This window comes from Heliangelus exortis, chromosome Z, assembly GCF_036169615.1.
Source record: "Heliangelus exortis chromosome Z, bHelExo1.hap1, whole genome shotgun sequence".
Classification (NCBI taxonomy): domain Eukaryota; kingdom Metazoa; phylum Chordata; class Aves; order Apodiformes; family Trochilidae; genus Heliangelus; species Heliangelus exortis.
In genome coordinates, this window is record NC_092454.1 from 14960135 (window position 1) to 14981661 (window position 21527).

The window sequence follows — 21527 nt, forward strand, 5'->3', positions numbered from 1 at the left end:
TACATCAAAGGAAGCATTTTTTTTTTCTTGACAGCAAATGAAAAAACATTTCTTTTCCTGACAATGTGGAATTTATTGAAAAAGATATAACAGTTTTATGGGTTTTCACATCAGCATCTCTTTACCTCTGAGGCCACAATAGGTAATGTTTATTTATGTTCTACTGTTGCATAGCACAGAGGAATAAATCAGTTCAAGCCACAGAGTTATTCCAATCAACAGACTCTATAGCAACCCAAACCTCATGCTGAGATAGACCAGGTTTTTTTCTGCAAAAAAATTGTATGATCTCTCTTTAAGAGATTTAACTTCTCAATCTATCAGCGGCATGAGCAGTCTCATTGCTAAAAATGAAATTTAATTCTAAACTGAATATATATGGAGTAAAAATTACATTTATATTTCATTTCTGACTACCCTCAGAGCATCTTGTCAGTTTTGTTCCATCTGAAGAGCCATCCTGAAACACTGTTCATATTCTTTAATCAGACTCAGAAGCATTTTCATACTCTGTAGGAAGAGAATTCCATAAAAAACATGAATCTCACAGGATCTCATAACACAAACCTTCTCCATAGTCTTGGTATAGCAAGTGGTCTCCTTGGGACTGCATAACCCCTAGTGTCAGAATGTGTCATTAAAAGCTTTAAAAGATCAGGTCATGGAATAGGTTACAGAACATCAACTTCAACCGACCTCCAAAGATACTGAGAGCTAAAGGCACAAAAGCAGTAAAGATTTCAGCCTCCCTTCCTGATCCTGCCAGCTCTCCTGTCCTTCCTTTAGCTTGCATAAGCAATTCCTCATCATTTGCTCTTCTCCGGGCTTTGAAATCCCATTTTGACATATTACACAGCAATAGCCTCTTCTTATGTAACCAGAGACTGTGATTATGGAGAAAAGAAACACATTGAGTCCAAAATACTCTTTGAAAGGCATAATGTCTTTATGACAGTAAAGTGAAGAGTGTGTGAGGGATTGAAGATACTGTGTTCAGGTACTATGAACAGAGTAAAAAAAATACTGTGGCAATTGTGTGGGGGTTAGCTTGGTTCCTTCTTTTCTTTACCAATGAAGGAACAGTTCAGAAAACAAGCTCCACTCTCTGAAGGAGAAGGTGGTAATTCGCTATCGTGCGGTCTCCCTGATAGGCACTGTAGCATTTTAACACACATATTCAGGAACTGTATTAATTAAAACTTTATTGGTTTTAAGTATGTATTTTTACAAGATAAGCCTCAGAAACGGAGATTGACTGCCACATTAGTAAGCCTCTGGTTTGCCTTCCTCTTATGGAAGGATTTCTGCAATATGGGATAGGACCAGCACCTCTGAACCACACATGGAGGGGCTAATTTTTCTCACAGCCTGGATTTTGCACAGGTTCTTTTAAGCAATTAAGGCTAAAGTAAGCAGTAGCCAAAAATAATGTTTCAGCCTCCACAGCTCAAGTATGATGGGCAGCAAGCTGGAGGCAGCGTGGCTGCCCAGGAACCACCCCAGTACAGTGTTTGGTCAGGTGTTCCCCACAGCTCATGGACAGCTAACCTCACAGTATTACTGCCACTAGGAAAGTGACACTGCATTTGGTTGTTAATATATTTCCTCACATTTTCCTTACTTAGATTACCTTCTAAGAGAGCAGGTGCCTTAACTCCAGCAAAGCATTAAGGCATGAATACTCACCTGAATTACACCCATGACTAGTTTCACCAGCAGGCCTGTTCATGCAGAAAAACCTCACTGGTCAAAGAACAAGAATTTAAAATTTTCTTCTTGATGAGGGGTTATTTCTGCATAATTATCAAGCTGTAATTCCACTGGCTATGCTCTGCCACACAACCATCAAGGGAGTGAATCCTAGGTCACAGACTTTGACACTTTAACAGATGGAGCTACTCAGTATAAAACTTTTCAGTAAAAGAACATTACTTTTTGACAGCATTTAAGTTGCCCCTGCAGACAGGAGCTCAGAGAGCACATCAAGCCATGTAAGAAGATTCATTCTTCCAGTGCTTGCCCAGGCTTTTTATTCAGCATGGAAAACTGCTTTCTCCACCCCATCACCCTATATAAGGCTTTAACAGCCTTGCTTTTATAGAGCAACGGCTCTATGAGTCCTCAAATTTTTACACAAGTATCATGATTTAGCATTCATTACTGCAACTGAGGCTGGTTGAAAAATAATAGATTTTTTAATCTTATATTGCAGGTTTCCTGAAGATGAGTAAAGGATGGGAAGAGAAGGATTCTGAGATCAGGCAGAGCACCCACCTGGTGGAGTGATAACTTTGTTTTACAATGCTGCACTCTTCCCAGTCCATGTTTAAAGGAGGTCAGAGGGATCCTACCCAATTTCTTTTCTTTGAATCTTGTAGTAAATTAATCCACCACTGATACATTTCCATGTTAGTGTCACCTCTTGTTCATCTAAGCCCAGTTCTCAGAGTTGCACCCAGTTGCTTCACTACTCCTCACAGACACATAATCTTAGATGTATTAATCATCTCACTTCCAGCTCCTCTTTCTGTATTTCCAGTGCCAATTTCTCATTTGCAGCCACACCAGATCACCATCTCCAAGCAACACACCATATTTCTGAGCACGTGGCTGCAGCCTGCAGCAGTGACCTTCTTCCAAGCTGCCTCGCCTGTCAAAATCCCAGCCACTGCTACCCTCCTGGTCTCTTCCTGTATTATCACATTTTAAATCTCTCTTCAGAAAAAACAACTGCCTTTTGAACAATTCTGCAGTTCAGCCCCAACCTATTAGTTTAGCTTTATCCAAATAAAGTTCATTTCGCTGTATGGGCTCCTGTCTTCTTCATGTGCTGCTTTCAACTGCAATTACTCACATTTCCATAATGAGCTTGTTCTCATCTAGGTTAGTAATGAAAAACACTAAATGAAACAGGATCCAAAACACTGCAGCAGTGAAAAAACACCTTGCCCAGAAGCCAATTTTTTCAGTTCACTTCTGTCTCCAACTAAAACACATTCAGACTGGCTGCAAATACTACTACCAGGACTGTATTTTTTTTAACAAGTGTCATACACAATAGAACAATAGCAAACAAGTTTTACTCTGTGGCTTAGCAGTAAGATTTGGTTTTCATTGCTGTAAATTTCACTCGTTTGCCTGTGAGCAGCATAATACTTGTGCCCCCCTCTTTCTGAGCACACGTTTTCCTTCACTTTTGCTCAAGTCTTGGAAACCAAATCAGCCAAACAACTTCTGAGCTGCGCACTAGACACTTCCTGAAGCAATACTCTGTGAAGAGTTAGAGCTAATCTTCTAGCATTAACTCCCTCGTCTGCCAGCAGTGATTGAGGGTAGCAATCTAAACAGCCTGTCCTCCCTCCAGTCTTCAGTATATTTATCTCCCTTTTAACTTCCTGTATTCTCTCTTACATGATTTTGGGTGGGTGGATGAAACTACTGGTGCCTTCAAGCTTTCAGACAGTGCTAAAGGAGGCTTCTGAGTGCTCACACCTTCTCTCACTCCTCACTAGCATACATGAAAGACTATGGTGATTGGCAGCTTATTCAACAATCAGGATAAAAATCCAACACTCTGCATCTTTGCATGGATTACAGAAGGACAGATAAAACCAGCTGGCTATAGTTTACCTGCTGAAAGGTAAAGAAATGCTGCTGGATGACACCAGAAAACATCCACAGCAGCAGCAATGTACTGTTCACATGTAACTCCAATGGACAACATTGACAACCCTTAATGTAACTCAGAACTTGTTGCTAACCAGCCAGCTGCAAAAGTAGAAACCTCCCATTTAGCTGAAGCTGCTGTAACACTTCATTTCTCAATTGAGGCCAGAAACCTCATCTCCCACACCTCACCCTCTAATCTGTGGGGATCTGCCACAACTGCTTATGATCTGCTGTAGCCTGGCCCTTCTCTTCAGGGACCAGCTCACAGATGGGCAATACAATCTAGCACTCCATATGCCATCACACCTTCTGATGACTAATGAACTTGTATTGCTTTCCTGCAGGAAATGTTTCCTTTCCTTGCTGGCATGACAAAGTGCAAACCACGCAAGTCTCGTGTAAAAGTCTTTTACATAAGACATAAAAATGTAGTGTGTCAGCTGTCATGAGAAGCTTTGGGTACCTCTTTGTCCTCTATTATACTGTGATTCACTGCCAGAGCAGAATACATCATTCTAAATTACACTGTTTAGGAAAAAGCATGATTCAAAGGCTGTCACTAAATTATGATCTATAAAACTCAGATCAGTTTCCTATTCTGCCTTAGCCTCCCTCATTTTTAGCAAGCTATTTAGTTTTCTGGTCTATGAAACACAGAAAACATCCTGCCATAATACAGATTATTGATCCTTTCAAAATTTGTGTTTAGTATGGAGGCCATGGAGATGGTTAACTGATGTACACATTTTCCATGCATTGACCATTTAACTTATACAAGCTTTAAGTACATTTATTTGGCTCAAAGTCCACTTTATTGAATCTGATGTCATATTTTCCCTCTGGCAGCATCAGCAAAAGCCAGAAATCAGAAACCCTGTCATAGACCAGACATACCACCAATCATCAGTGCCTTTATACCCTGGTAGAGACATGCATCTGCTGCACACTTCAGCTGGGCTAATAAAATCACCCACTGGTCACTTGCAATGTGATATCCAGCTTTACCGCTCTTTTCAGCTTCCAATCCAGGCACCAAAAACTGCATAAAACCTTACCTTTAATGCAATATACATATCCATACTGAGTTTCTCACAGCTGCTCTTCTGTTTCTCCCCCCCACACTTGAACCTTGATATTATTTAAATTATTTACTTTCAAACTATCCTAGAGTTAGTAATGTGACACGAAAATCCAGCCAAGACCAGAGACCAAAGCAAGAGGCTTGGTCTTTCGTAAGAAGCTGTTTAAGAGAGATATAAAGAGCCTTAGTAACAGATCAATACCACTGTTAAAGCTGTGATTTAGTGACATTTCATGCAGATCTGCATTTACACATGGTGCAAGCCAGTGAAGAAGCAGGCCCAGCCAGACTAATGCCAAAATTTCTCCTGGCAGTTGATGAATTCTATTATCCCATAAACTGCCCCACAAACTAAATACAAAAAACCCCCCCAAACCCTCATATATCCAAACTTCACTGTGAACTGGGCTGAACTCATACAAAAAGCTTACTTCAAGTACACTACCTTCCTTCCCTCCCTCTGGGATTTTTCTTGGTTTGTCTGGAAGTTGGAACAAGTTCTGAAACTACATTATTTCACTTCCAACACTAAAACAGTGTTCACAAGTTGTTATCTAAGGCAGAGAGACATGATTGTCCCCACTTTTTAAATGTGATTCCCATATTAGAAGAGGACTTTTCCATATTTTTACTGACTTTATATTTTCTCTAACGAATCATTTCTAGCCTCTATTTCACCCACAGTTAAAAATAAACCTGAAGGACAGTGCTACATAAAAGGAATTGCACTTAGATTCTTGGCATCTGTTCTCCAGGAACAGCATGCCCTTGTAGACAATAGCAATCTTAAAAGAAAAGGGAATTATTGTCTCACTTGACTAAGAAGTTGCTTTCAAAGCATGAAGTTTGTTTATCAATAATCCTGAATAACATTTGAGATACAAAACCAGCATTAAAATTACAACAAAACACCTCCCCTCTCTGATCAAATTCAAGATAAAGCACCTAGAAAGGTGCTTTAAAGAATAAGAACCCTTGTCTCTCTTGAAACATCTGGGAAAGCAATACCAAAAAAAAGACAAAAAAAGAGAAAACCTGGTTCTGAAAATTACACTGGGAGCTTATTGTTGCCTGAAGACTTACTTGAGAAGCAGGCTGGAAAGAAGCCCCAGGAAGTGCTAGTTCCTCTAGGGTGAGTGGCACAACACATGGCAATTCAGAAAGATACGTTTCTTCCAGAGCAGGGAATGCTGACTTATTTGGATTGTAAATAGCTGGAAACTACTGAGCATTAGGACAATAAACTCCCCCCAGCCATGGCCCTGCATCTCCACAGTAGTGGGTGAGATTCACAGGCTCCAGAAGACAACCAACTTGACCATCCATGCTCAGCTGGGAAGGGGCATTCAGGCTGCATTTGCTGCTTCCAGGGCAGGTTCTGTTCCTCTGCCTAGTATCAAAAACCTAAGCAATTCCCATAGCAGGGACCTAAACTTGCATCAATCCTCTCTTGTCCCAGTCACATTCTCCTGTCACTGACACAGTGACACAAATCCTCTTGAGCCCACTCCCTGTGTCTGTACAAACTTCACACCCTCCAGAAGCCAAGAACAGGGCAAGACCCTATCCGGGACATAGCTCTACCTAGAGAGCTACCAGAGCTTACACAACAAGAATTTGGATGCAAACTTTATTCTCACCTCATCCTTAAGCGTTTTCCCTGACAAGGGCCAGAGAAGACACCACAGCCAGGTGACTAAACTAACTGAACCTTTGATCTCCTTTAGCATAGCTTTTCTTGGCCTGGCTTTACATCTCCACTCCTGCAACTCCCACATCACATAACCCTGGCTCAGCTTAATCCTTGTTGATTTTTTTCATGTATTGACTGGGCTCTCCTGCAAAACTGAAGTTGCTCTCTGATAGCAGATGTTACTCCTGATTATATGAAGAATGCAGTCTCAAAGGAAACTAAGAATTTTGTGGTGCAGAATATAAACAGCTAGGAATTGAAATTGTGAGATGAACCTGACCAGCCAACCTTTCAGTGACTTTTTCTGATCCCTGCAAAGCAGGAGGATGCAACAGGTCAAAATACATAATAGCACAAAAGCAAAGTATTTCTCCTCAGTACCACTACCACATCAACCTAGCTCTCAAACAAGTCTGTATCTGGCTTTACCAGTTCATACTCACACCATTTACAGCCAGAAGAGCTTGCATTGTTGACAGACAGTTCCTTAAAACTAATCTTAGAAATCCCAGTTTTCTCCACATTCCAGAAGCAACAGCATTCATACATACATGTGCTGTTTGTGTCCTTCACAGTGTATCTTGGCTTGTTTCCCCAATAAGAAAGCTACATCAAAAATTTTCTGAACCTGGATTGATTTCTCCTTATTTATTGTCAGCTTACAAAATGCTTCCCAAAACACTCACTAGGCACATGCACTAAATAACACTTGGCTAATGGCACAAGTCCAGCTCCCTCTCACAGCAGGAGTCTGCACTACTAGATAAGCCTTAAAGCATGACTAGAAAGTCAAAATACATGTGCCTGCTGCTCCCATCCCAGACAGGACTCTGTTGAGGCAATCTCTACTACTGGAAAGTCTGAAGGCTGTCAGTTTTGCACCAGAGGCAGGGTAAGTCAGAACTCCAACTGAGCAATGCTTTAAGATTTAGAGTTCACCAAAACTGAGCATCTTCATGTGATTGGAAAAGCCTCCACTTTAGCTCTGCAGATGGTGAGAGAACTATACCAACTGTCAGGAAAGTTGAAGAATTTAGGAAAAAAAAAACCAAGCAAAAACGACCAAAAAAAACCCCAACAACACAGAAAGCAAGCCAACCTATAAACACTGCCTCAAACAGAAAATTCTAGACCTAGAGCCACATACTTACATGGCCCAAGTTGTCTTGAATTTAAACATGCAGTTTGTTAACCAAAAAATACACTACTGACACCTGTGGTGTACTCCAAGGTCCATTATGCACAGGCAGCAAGAGCAACAAACTTCAGTGTGCAGCTGCTGAGAAATGCTCCTGGGGATCCAATGATGCAACCCTCTTAACACCGCTTCTCTTAGTCCAGTGAGGATACAGAGATGAATGCAGGCAAACCCACAGCATCTGCTATTCAAGGTCCATCTTACAGAACTTCCAGTCAACACCCTCCTCGTCTTTTTGCATGATATGATAATAACTGGGGAATTTCTCTTCAAAACAATTTCACCCAGCCCAAACTCATCCCAGTGCACTGACCAGGAGTGATTCACCTCCTTTACACACTACAGTGTAATCCAGTGCCCACCTTGCTTTCCAGCAACAACAACAAAAAAAAAGCCCGAAATGTCAGATGTCTTTTGCAGTAGGTTCAAAGTGTCTTCTGACCTGTCTGTCATATACAGCCACTTTTGAGGTGTCAAAGCAGACACTGAAAATCTGAGGGAACCAATGCAAAAAGGTCATTTTTTGGATCACACGATGGGAACACTCATCTGCACACCAGATATATATAAGGAATGCCACCCCCCTGCTTGCATGACTTCAGAGACAGGATTTCTGAACATGATTTGTACTACTAGAACAATCAGTCTTACAAAATTTAAGGAATTCAAAAGAAAGAAATAAGACTAATCCTAAAATAGCAAATATATTGGGATTCCTGCACTAGCAACTAGAAGCACTATGTACTCAAACTTTTCCTCTGCTGAAAAAGCAACTTCTGAGTAGCATTCACATGGATGAAGTGCCACACTCCAACAAAGGTTATGTGAGCTCTGCAGGGTAAAACAAATTAACAGCCTTTATGTCAAAGCACGGCCCAGGGGTCACTGAAGTGTTCCACAAGCCATGGAGCACAGTTCCTAACCCAGAACAAGGCCATCCTCAATATCAGTGGTGATCTTCAGTTTACCACCCCCATCCTACGAAGAAGGGAAAATGGCAAAGATTTCTAATAGTTTATCTTAAGATCACAGCTCCACAGACAGTGAGAATTATAGAACTACTCCATTTATCTTCTTGAGTGAAATATCACAAGACAATTCCAATCACACACTGGTTGAGATGTATGAATGTCATTTGGCTTTGGTTGGAACATCCAGACTAGTCTGATGCATGCATTTTTAAGAATACAGTTTTCGGAAAAGGATTTAGCAGAAACAAACCTAGACACTTGGAGGCTCTAAGCCAACATTTTGGTTGCACAGCAGTGTATGTTACTTATATACTGTACATTTTTCTGCTCTCACTTTTAAGTCCCTGTTTAGCAACTTTTCGTAGTTACAAAACTAAGTTACATGGTTGCCAAAGTATAAATATAGGACAAGTGTTTTAAAGAATACAAAAATCTTCTATCAAAACACAAATCCAAAAAAACAAGCACAAACAAAATAAACAAACAAAAAATCCCAAAACTACATAATTTATTTAAAGCACAGGTTAGTTCAGTGATGCTCATGTCTTTTTTCTTCTTTCATGGCTTTTTTTTTCTTTTTTAAGTCACAAGCAAAATTATAATCCACTAAAATTCATGGGTAGATTTTTGTCTGCATAGCAGCAATATATGTAGTAACATCCTATCATCTGAAACATCCTGTGTGTCACACACAGAGAAAAGCAAAGCCCTGGACCACAACCATAGAAATTCCTTTTTATTTCTTTCTCTTTTTTTCTAGGTATTCTGCAATATCTTATTTCATAGTTGAAATCCTAAAATGAAGAATTTAAGCATGAGGTATGCAAACCAAACAGATAAGAGATTACATGAAATTAAGATTAAACTTCATTTATTTTGAACAGAGATGTTTTAAAAGGTGGCAAAACATCTGAAAACTGTTCTATTGATTTGTTTTAATTTAGATTACAGTGAAAACTGAGATGGATCTAAAACAGACAGAAAAAGACCAAATCTTTGCTTTCAAAGAGAGGAAACAACATACTCCATTTCATCTCAAGAAAACGAACTTTCAAGGGGCTATAACATTTTGCTACAGTAGGAAAATCACACAGTGAAGATTCTCTTGAGACACTTGGACCTGTGATGATGAAGACTGAAGACCTACAACTCGAAGAATGCTGGGACTACCCAGCACCTTTCAGCAGGGATGGGAATTTGGGCAACTTGCTCTTGTGGAAGATGTCGCTGCCTATGGCAGGAGGGCTGAACCTAAATGATCTCTAAGGTCCCTTCCAACTCAAACCATTCCATGGTTCTATAATTTAGTCCCCATCTAGCAGGCATGAATATACGAGGGAAGAAAGATCTGCAGCTTTGTTTTCATGCATTTTTAACAGATGACTGTTTAAGGAGGGGTTACGTCTGGTATTACAAACTGCACTCAATATTTCTGTTGTTCAGCCAGTGCAACCAATGGTCCGAAAAAAATAATCTCTGAACCCAAAATTAAACAACCACTTCTTAACACAAACTAATTCTCTGCTACCTCTGGCCAATGAGAAATGTGAACTATGACTTCAAGTGGCCTAGCTATACAAACATACAGAGCACCAGTACCAGAAGCACAAATACATGAAAACAAGCACAAAAATCATCACTGAAATCATACAATCACAGAATCATTTAGGTTGGAAAAGACCCTTAAGATCATTGAGTTCAACTGTAAACCAAACACTGCCAAGCCCAGCATTAAACCACATCCCTATGTGCCACAACTATGTGTCTTTTCAATAACTTCAGGGGTGGTGACTCAACCACTTCCCTTAAGAGCCTGTTACAATACTTGACAGCCTATTCAGTGAAAATTTTTGCCCAAACATGTAATCTAAACCTCCCCTGGCAGACATTGAGGCCTTTTCCACTTTTCTATCATTTCACACTTGGGAGAAGAGACTGACACTTACCTAGGTCAAACTTCCTGTCACCGAGTTCTAGAGAGCGATTAAGGTCTCCCCTCAGTTTTCTTTTCTCCTGCTTCCCTCAGCTCTCTTCAAGGGACTTGTGCTCTAGACTCTTTATAAGCTTTGTTACCCTTCTTTGTACTTGCTTCAGCACCTCAATGTCCTTGTAGCAAGGGGCCCAAAACTGAACACAGCAGTTGAGGTGAGGCCTTACCAATGCCGAGTACAGGGGGGAAAATACTTCCCTTAGTGCTGCTGGCAACACTGTTTCTGATAAAAGCCAGGATGCTGTTGGCCTTCTTGGCCACCTGGGCACACTGCTGGCTCCTATTAGCCAGATGTCAACCAGCATCTCCAGGTCCTTTTCCACCAGACAGCTTTCCACATACTCTTCCCCAAGCCAGTACTGTTCCCCAGGGCTGTTGTGGCCCAAGTGCAAGACGATATGGCCGTGCAGTGTGTGTGGAAGTGGGTACCTAGGAACATACTCGTACTCAAGTTGGACTAGATGACCTTCAAACATCCCTTCCAAGTCCAACCATTCTATGATTCTATGATACTGTGAGAGCTGAAATGACAGAATATCTGAACAGTCCAGGTCCCTCTGCAGAGCCTTCCTACCATCAAGCAGATCAACAGTCCCACCTAACATGGAGTCTCCTGCAAAGGGAAGGTGCACTCAATTCCCTCATTCCCTTTTTGACCAGCATGTGAATGTGTTGGCACTCAAGAAGATCTGCTCCATAACCTTCACCAGCACTGAAATGAGACTGACAGACATGTAAATCAGACAGTATCTTCCTCCTCCTGCCCTCCCTGAAGATGAGCAGCCCCCACGAGGAAATTTCTAGCAATTCCCATTTCTGTCAAGCTACTTGAAAAAGAAGGGTTTTAGTGTATTTGTTTACACTCATTTACCCCAGCATTTCCATATTTCTGTACACTTATTAGCTGTTACCATGGGTTTTTTTCATTCTTTTCATAGAGTCATAGAATTGGCTGGGTTGGAAGGGACCTCAGAGATCATGAAGTCCAACCCTTGACCCACCGCTGCAGTTACCAGACCATGGCACTAAGTGCCACATCCAGTCTCTTTTTAAATATCTCCAGGGACGGAGAATCCACTACTTCACTGGGCAGCCCATTCCAATGCCTGATCACCCTCTCTGTAAAGAAATTCTTTCTAATATCTAACCTAAACTTCCCCTGGCACAACTTAAGACCATGCCCTCTTGTCTTGTTGAAAGTCGTCTGGGAAAAGAGACCAACCCCCACTTGGCTACAACCTCCTTTCAGGGAGTTGTAGAGAGTGATGAGGTCTCCCCTGAGCCGCCTCTTCTTCAGGCTGAACAGCCCCAGCTCCCTCAGCCTCTCTTCATAGGGTCTGTGCTCGAGTCCTTTCACCAGCCTGGTTGCCCTCCTTTGGACCTGCTCTAGGACCTCGAAATCCTTCCTGAACTGAGGAGCCCAGAACTGGACACAGTACTCAAGGTGTGGCCTTGAACAGCTGCGTAAGATTTTTAAAGGTATGTTACAATAGGTCAAATAAAAATCCATTAATTGTTGCAGAAGTTTAGAAAAAAATCCAAACTTCCAGATTTTGAACTATCTTTATTCTGAATTATATTCCTCAGTGTCCCATGGGCTTTACTATAAAGACTGTACAAACAGATCCGTTCACAAATTAAGCATCTGTAATTCACCTACTCTGAAGAAAGGAAAAGATGGGCATGAAAGTTATTCTCTCTGGAACTGTCTGCTCTTTGAAAACCAGAACTGTTACACAAGTATGTTTACTGAATCTGAAAAGTATTTATTAAAGACATACAATTGATTTCTAATTCATAAAGTAGCTAAAATTTTAATATCTCCATGTAGAGCAGTATAAGAGACTGCAAAGCCCTCTTAGCAGGTTGAAGTTATATTCCCTACAACTTTGTCTACTTTGCACCTGCATTTTTAATTACATGCACAGTTGAATGCACCTGAGCATCTTCAAAGTGAGTGTCACTTTGTGTGAAAGACACAGTACAAGCTGTGCTACAGTAAGAAATGTAGGAGGTTACCAAACATAAAAAACATTCCAAACACAAAGCTAAAAATTGTCAGAAGGTAAGGGCAGTTTGGATACAGAGAACAGCTAGGCAGTTTTCAGCAAAGAGATGAAATGAAACAAATTCACTGAGGTGGGAAGAGGGGAATCATTCCAGATGTCCATAAAGCCATTCCCTCTGTCACACCTGCCATGGTGGCAAGATGCAATGCAGGTCTCAGAAGGAGAGAGCTCTGCTGTAACCAAGCTGCTGGAGACAGAGTGGACAGAGATTGCTGGACTAAATGAACAGTTAGTTCCTGTGGGGAAACCAAGCAAAAGCAGCTTTAAATTACTTCTTTTAGGGAATGGGCAAGTAACTGAAGGGCTTGGACCATTTGACTTCTATGGCGGTGTCAGGAACCAAGCAGCTTTGTTTTGTGCATGCTAGAAACATGTCACATCAGGGGAAATTAGTAGTGAATGCTACAGGAAACTGTATCACATAAATATTTCTGATGAGGTTGGAAACGACACATCAGCACAGGCAGGGCCAGAGAGAAACTGTTTTATGGACAAAAGGAATGTAAAAAGACAACCATCAATACAGAAGAAGACAGCTGTCCTAAAAAAGCTAGAAATGTCAGTTATGGAGGTCTTTACTCATTTTCTGAGCAACAAATAAAGCACAAAATACTCATTTCAAGTAAAAGAACACTAAAGCAGAGTACAGGGTGCACTTAAAAAATAAGCAGTTCTTTCAAATACTTACATGCATGTCCACAGCTAACAGGCAACCTGCATTATAGGTTTATTTGTAAGTTAACCTGCATCATCAGTTTACAGATGGCAGAGGTAACTGCGTACAGAATCGGCCCCTGGCAAGCAAAGTGGAGGAACTTCGCTGACCACTAGTGGGCAGACCAGAATGAAACAGGTCCAGGAGCTTCTCAAAGACAATCACTCTTCACTCTAACATCCAATTTATCAGCAATTCAAGCTCAAAATTAAGGAGCTCTCTAATAACAATTAAAGAGTGAAAATACTGTGTATCTATTTAACCAACAAGGAACAACCTCTAGCCTTATTTAGGATGAAATAATTTCCCCATGGAGCTGGGAATGCAAACTACCCAAGAAGTAATCACTTGAACATTTGAAAGGTATTACAACAGAAGACAAAAATTTAAAATACCTGAAATGGATCTGTCACATTATTACAGGAGTTTTGTCATTCACAAAATGGCTAAAATATCCCAGCTGCAGTAACATGCAGGCTTTTCCCAGGTGTCCCTATATCATCTTCCAGCTCTTAATACATCTGATACACACATACTGCTCTTTCTTTTCAAAGCATGATGATCGTGGCATAGCAGGAAATCCAAATTTCAAATCTCAGAATTTCTTTCTAAAGATGGGTAGCAAAAAAAAACCAACCCACCTGTCAACAGCTTCTTATTTAAAATGAGCAAACTTTAGTTCTGCTGTGCCTAGCAGTTGGTTTCTGGATGACAGACAAAGGAACGTATAAGTCAACATTAAAAAACATATATATATATCATAAGAAACAAAAGCAGCCAGCCAAGTCCTGTGTATTCCTCCTAAGGAATGACATTAAACAAACAGCTGCCAAGGTGATATCACTGTGAAAATAATTTTCACTTACAATTGATTGTATTGCTCACGGCAACAAGAGCACATGCTGAGGACAAAGGTTTCATCTGCTCCAAGAAAGCAGAAAACTCTCCTATGAGACAAAAGCCATGAAAAGAAGAGTCCTAACTCTCAAAATTATGCACTCCAGGGATACTTTGGTTCTTAAAGTTATTCAGAAGATTTAATCTATCTTATGCAAAGGACAAACACGTCCCTAGCACATACAAGGATTGCTCATACAGCAGATATTAGGCTAGCACCAATTTTGGTGGAGCGTTTATTTATTTGGAGAGGGAATTACTTTTTTCTATCCTATATTGTTCTTACAGACTTCTCAGAAGCAGGCAACATGTATTAAACATTAGTAATACAAAACCCCAGACTGATACAAAACTAGATCCATATCTACAGATTGCCAATAAGAAAGTTAAGTGATTAGTAAGTGGATCAATTCATAAGTAAATGCTGCCTACTGATGTTTATTTTACTGCACTACACATAGTTCATACCCTCAACCTCTATTAAGAGGGCAATAGCACAGCAGAATACATGGGCTCCCTATACAGTCACCTTCTAGCCTCAGCTTGGGGGCACAAAGATTCCAGTTCTATCAACTTATATTGTCTACAAAAAAAATGAATTTTATCTTGGCTAAAGCAGCACAAGCATTGAACAAAACTACATTTTACCAAATACCAACAGACACACACCCAGACAACAACAGTAACAAAAATAATACACAATCCTCCACCTTTTTCTTAGCCAGTTTTGTGAGTTTAGCCAGGCAGATCTTTCAACATAAAAGGCAGTTTATAAACACTTGGAGACATACACCTTGGGCTGAAAATCTGAGAATATTTTAACTGTTCTAATTGTTATAGCAACAGAAGAGTAAAGACACATGGTGTTTTCTGGAAGCTAAAAGATTGCTTTATTTCCAAATACTGTACACTATTATTTGTTACTAACCTTTACTCAAGGAAAATCTGCCATTTGCATTGTATGACAACATGGACATAGACAGCACAATGGAAAAAGAAAACATTATGGTGCGAGGTGTTATCCTTGTATTTGGAAGAAATACAAATGAAAAAGTTTCTGCTTGACAAAGCTGGCACAAGTTCTATCAGAGATCTCTCTCATCTACTGGATTCCTGACCTTAGGTAAACAAAACAATCTGACTTGAAATGTAGAGAATGAAATGAGCAAATGAATTTTGTTAGCACTGTTCTGGCAGATTCAACACTCACTATGGAAGCGTAAGTGGTCATAAGCAGTATAAACTGTGCCTGCATAAGCTTAACTACTGACTAATGAAACAAATGAAATGCATGATCAGCCAGGCTTTTAGACATACTATGAACATAATGTGCCTTCAGTAGTATCATGGCAGATTACTACGGGTTTTGTGCTTCTCATTGCAACACGTAAACCACTACATAAATGTGCACAAACAACACCATATGCCTCAGTTCCCAGCACACCTTCTAAACAGTAAGAATTGTACTGATTATTTTTCATAAACATTTTTCCCTTAATATAATGCCACATGCTCTCCATTGGATAAGTGAAGATATATTAATTGGGAAAATTCATTCTAACATTTTCATGCTAATAATTTGGTTTCTTCAACATTAGCATTGGATTGTTACTCTGGCTCTGGAACTGAATTCTGTCTTGCTGAATTAAGGTCAAAATCAGTATTCCTACTGCACAAGGGAAGTTAACATCCTGATAGGAAAAAAAAAAAAAAAAAAAAAAAAAGATGGGAAATAAAAATGTTCTGTTTCTTTTGGTACCAAAAATCCCATGTAAACAAAATACTATTCACAAGATACATAACTAGTTCTATCAACACCTTTGTACTTACATGTTAATACTATAAAAACAGCTGAAAAAAAATCACAAATTAAAATTATGAAGACTTGACATGGCAGCATTGTATTCTACACATTCTTTGCTTGAACTTCTTGATTATCAGTTACATTTTAGTAGCTATTATGCACAGGTAGCATCAATGTTCATCATCAACGTTATATGGGAGGAAACTTCCAAATAAACATTATGAATGCCCCAAAGGTTATTTCTTCTTAAATGAAGAAACCAATTCCATGGCTGCCCTTATAATAATATTGTAAATTTTCACATTGCATGTTGTATGTAGTAATACATTATAGGATAACATATAAACTGCACTGATGTCTGCAGCCTGCAAATCAGCCTCCCTCACTGACAGATTTGTATGAAATATTTTGCCCTCCTCTCCAATAAGACTGTGTGCACAAGCTGGCATTTTAAAAGTGAAATAAGCAGGTAAGTGAGATTTGTGTCTATTTACAGTAACAGAAGGGCAAATTTCAAAGGTCTTAATGCTATACTAGTCAAATTAGATGTTTTGCTTCTAATTTTACAAAAAAAAAATTATGTGCACAGCCACCACGTGAACAAAACCCTTCTGCCAATATTAAGGCATTAATCTCTGCACTCTCAGGCTACAGAACTTGCCCACTCCTTAATGCTGTGCTGAGATTAACTGGCACTTACAGCCCACAGGAGTTTGTTACATTTTTTTCTTTTCCTTTTCTTTTTGTTATTGCTTTTTTTTGTGTGGGTTTTTTGGGGGGTGTTGGGGTGGGTTTTTGGTGTAATTTTCTTTTCTTTCTATTTATTTATTTATTTTTATTATTATTTTACTATTACTGCCAAAGCTCAGGAAAATGACCACTGTTAAAAATTGTCCTATATTTTACAAAGAGACTACGAGAAAACAAATCTGAGATCTTGAAGAGATCATGCACCCATGACAGGTATGCCAGCCTCATTATGCTTTAGTCAAAGAAGACAGTTAAAGGTGATGCATATAAAAATAAATTTCTTGCATTTAGAAGCAAGTAAGTTTGATCATGATCTTCCCAAAACCGATAAAATATCTCTAAACTAATATATTTATCCTGTAAAGGCCCAATAAAACAGAGACAATTTTCTCATAATAGCCAATATTCTGCAAGACCATTTCAAGCTTTGTGGATTACAGAGAAGTTATTAACACTGAGAACTTCTAAAGTGCCAACATAATTTGACTAAACAGCTACAGATGCTGGACTCCTATACCTTGGAGTAACACACTTTTACACAGGACGTATTCAACCAATAGTAAAACCTAGTGCAGCAAGTAAATTTCTAGACATGTCTTGTGTAAACTGTAAGAAGCTAAAAGACTAATGATTCTTAGAGGGCATACCTGTGTTTAATTGGAACTACATTCAGAAAATGCACTCTAGTAAGCAGATACTCCATTGCACTGTCTTTAAAAATATCTTCGACTAGTGTTGCAAAAATTGCTGTAGCATATACAGCTTGCAACACAAAACTTGGAAGAACACAACGTTTCGGATGCTAAGCAGCTTAAAACGCATTACAGCTTCAGCATCTCTGAAACCTCATCCCTGATAGACATCTCAGAGGGGACAATACTCTGGTAAAGAGGTCTGGCAAAGTGAAGTTTTCCCTCAAACTAGGGATCACTGAACCAATTACTGTGTTTTGGACTCTGAGAGGTACCTTGAGTGCCTACAGTTATAGATAACGCCAAAAAAAACCCAAAAAAAGCCTCAAAGAGAGCAGGAAGGAAGAAGTTCACAGCACCACAACCTACCATGTCTCGTCTCTCCTAAATTCGGGTCGAGACTGAATGCCATCTGAAGCCGATCATCAGACAAGTAGCAGAGCGGAGCAGTCCGGCTGCACCGGCGGCAGCCCCGCACTCTCCCCCAACCCCCCGGGCCCAGATTGGGTACAAGACCGCAAGCAAACGGGGAGTCATGGCATTTCGATCGTGCATGAGGTCCAGCAAACGGACTGTGAGGCTAGTAGAACCGGTACCGGGAACATGCTGTTTTCCCACACAAATACCAGATCCAGCCTGTGCACTCCGACAGCCACCGCCGGACAAGTTCGCTACACTTCGGGGACGCCAGGGACACCTCCCGCGGGCATCCTCCACCCACCTGCCGCGCTCCACCCGGCCTGAGGCCGCGCACGGGCGTCTCAGACGAGACCCTCCCCCCCCCCAGGGCAGCCCCAGATCCCCCACAGGGCAGCCCCAGACCCACCGCATCTTAGCAGGACGGAGACGGATGCCGCCCCCGCTCCGCTCCACCCCTCCTCGCACACTCGGGAAGGGCAGCTGCCAGGAGGACAGCCGGCAGCACCTACCTGGGATGGCCAGATTGGTGAGCGGCGTGCGGTGGACGCTGCCCGGCAAAGCGGCCATCCAGTCGGCGAACCGCAGCTCGTTCTTGCCTTGCGACGAAGCCATGCCGCCGCCCTGTCCCTGTCCCTGTCGCTGTCCCTGTCCCTGTCCCTGCCGCTCGCCCGCTTCCTCTGCTCGTTCTAGCCCGCCCGGCACTGGCACTGGCCCGGCCCAGCCCCGCCCGGCACCGCCCCCCCGGTCCCTGGTGCTGTCCCTGTCCGCCTCCCTGCGGCGCTGGGATGCGTGAGGCCCCTCGGGGCAGCTGCTGCTGCTGCTGCTGCTGCCGCTGCTGCTGCCTCCTCCGGTGCCGTGCGGTGCGGTGCGGTGCTGTGCCGTGCCGCTCAGCTGTGGGTGCTTGCGGCGCCGGACAGCATCGCCCGTAGCGCTGGGTGCTCGGGAGTGCGAACGCTCCCTAAATAGTCGCAGGGACTTGGGGGCGGGAGCAGGGTCACGGCCCAGTCCCGGGGCGGGTACAGATGTGGCTCCCGCCCCCTCTCACCGGCCGCCGTGTCCCCGCCTTCCAGTCCAGCCCCGTCGCCTTCCCGGGCCGAGTGGAGGCGGCAGAGCTGGCACGGGAGCTGTGTCTGTAGAGGGCTTCTCGTGCGGCCAGAGGCACTGGGTGGCACTGGGTGGCTTTTGCTGCCCTGCGCAGCCCTGAGCCTCTGCAGGATCCTGACTTTGGCGGTGTGCTGGCGGAATGCCCTCGGGGCTGGCGCCTCGGTACGTCTCGCAGCTGTTTGCTGTGGCAGACTGGTCAGCCTCTGGAACAAGCTTCTTTTGCGATGGGTTACTCACATTTAAACAAACAAACAAACAAACATTGCTCCGTACTGTGAGCACTCCTTGGAGAGATGCAGTCTTTTTGGCAACATTTTTTTATTGTCCTTTGAGGATGATCCAAAATAATATCTTTAATTCTCTTTAGCAACCTCTCTTCTGGAGAAGCATCTTAAACGTGAGCTAACAAAGTATTCATGCTACAGCCTCCAGATCTATGCGTGAATGTACCTGATAAAGATCAGTGAGCTTGACCTAGTACAACAAGCCTGATCTTTTCAGCGTGGCTGTTTGGTTTTTATCAAAGTTGATACCTGTGTGAAAGTTCATCTGGTAGCTCATATCAAAAACAATGCCTGGAGATAGCTGTGTATGAGCCAAGATCAATTGACAGTTCACCTTGAATTCATAGGAAGGTCAGCTGTGGTACTGTAGCTTGTGTTCTTACCCAGCATCTTCTGTAACAGCTGGTTTTGGAAATAAAAAGGCAGAGAACAACTAAAAATAATCTTTTATCTTTCTGTCCAAGTTTCCAGAGCAAATATGAAGAAAAGCTCTTCCTGCAGCCACAAAATAAAGGTATGGTTTATATTATTTAAAGTGAGTTAATATTTCTGAGGTATTTAATTAAAGAAAATTTTGCTGGCTCACTTTTTGTGATAGAAATAGCTCCTCAGGTGGGATTTGACTGGAGAAATTGAACAGATGGTTGACCTCGGGGGAGATTTTGACTCTGAATTGAGTAGTACATTAAAAAGGGAGATGAGTAAGCAAACAGTCCTTGAGCCTTGAGACCGGTTTAATTTTTGCAGTATTACTTCCCAATTATTTGGATGCTAATCTGCCCCTTCCAATATGACTGGCATTAGTAAAGACACACACAAAACCCAAACAAAACTAAATATATATTCTAGTTACCACCTAAAGATGGAAGATTGTTAATTTACATCACATTCAAAGGAGAGGAAGAAATTCTAGTAAAAAAAAAATCAAGATTTCTAACGAGCACTCAGGTAAGGACTAACGAAAGTTTTTATCAGCATGCTTGGATCAAATCAGTTTAAGTGGCAATGTTATTAATGGAGTATTAGCCATTCTATATATTCTCTCTTTTCTAAGGTAGAACTGAAGTATACATCTTTTTGAATGGTTAAACATGTTATTAGTACTGTTGATTATCTTCCAGTCTCTAAAGTTTTGAGTGTAGTTCAGATTATTATCTGCAAAACACATAGCTAAAATGTATTATTATGTGTAATAATGCCTAAACTATCTGATTCCAGGTCTCTCAGTAGTGCTTTCTGCTTTACTGAAGAACTGTAAATATCCCCCTCCATGCTGTCTGATAACCTGCTGGCCTTTGCTTCCACTAGTAATTTGAGTTTTTGTATCTTTTTTGGGTTTTTTTTAAGTTCAAAGTAAGATTCTTCATAGTCTGTATTTTCAAACCATGGAGCAGCTGCTTTGCAAAAACCAGTCCCTTCTAACCTGTCCCACATTAATCATGTTCTCATGCACTGTAATGGCTAAAATAGCAAGCTTAAAATCTGCCGTTGAGTCTTTGTGAACTTATGGGAATACAGCCTTAAATAATTTGGAAGGAAGTGGGATAGGAGAGGAAGCTTTTGTAGGACAGAAAGTAGGAAACTTTTCTACAGTAACCTGAAGAAACATTAATGTGGAAGCTTTGACTTAAAATAAAAGGGTAGCTTTATGTAACTTTTCAGTGGTTTGAAACATGAGTATTTGTCTAAGCATGTGCTCAGGAAGAGCTAAAAAAAAAAAAAAACAAAACAGAGAACTCATCATTCGTCTTGCCTAAAGGAGCATCTTACTGGTCATTTTACAAATTTTAACTGATTTATAAACATTGCAGCCTGTAAATCAAAATCAAAGCATTTATACAATTTTTTTATCACATTTAAAAAGAGAAAAAAAATAAAAATCACTTCTTTTGTCAAAGGAAAATTGAAAATGGTGCTATCTGTTCATCACGTATTATGCTCTCCACAGTCTGCAGCTGTAACAGCATGGATGAATAGTGACACCTCTGCTTCTATGGAACAGAAAAAAACAGTTATTTAGCCACTAGGAATGTTGCTTCGGTACTCAGGATTAGTTTCATTTTTAAAAGGCTTTCCCTTGCTTTTATTCTCTTAAAAATTATAATTTTAATGGTAAACATTTACCATTATTCTTTGTCCTTTTAACAGTCGGATACTTTTCCTTTTCATATGTCCTTGGCATCTATTTTA

At 41.1% G+C, this 21527-nt stretch overlaps 1 protein-coding gene and 1 long non-coding RNA gene across 4 annotated transcripts in view; one reads left to right on the top strand and one right to left on the bottom strand.

The window, feature by feature from the left end:
• LOC139790411 (uncharacterized) overlaps positions 1 to 2341 on the top strand; it is a 94301-nt gene extending 91960 nt beyond the window's left edge. For all 3 annotated transcript variants that reach the window (XR_011723479.1, XR_011723480.1, XR_011723478.1), the window contains one exon: positions 2213 to 2341. This is a non-coding gene — a long non-coding RNA (uncharacterized lncRNA). The remainder of the gene's footprint in view (positions 1 to 2212) is intronic.
• PLCXD3 (phosphatidylinositol specific phospholipase C X domain containing 3) overlaps positions 1 to 19051 on the bottom strand; it is an 84498-nt gene extending 65447 nt beyond the window's left edge. The window contains exon 1 of the mRNA XM_071732232.1: positions 18459 to 19051. Within this exon, the coding sequence (XP_071588333.1) occupies positions 18459 to 18561 (103 nt within the window). The 5' untranslated portion in view covers positions 18562 to 19051. The remainder of the gene's footprint in view (positions 1 to 18458) is intronic.
• Between the last annotated feature and the right edge of the window lie 2476 nt (positions 19052 to 21527).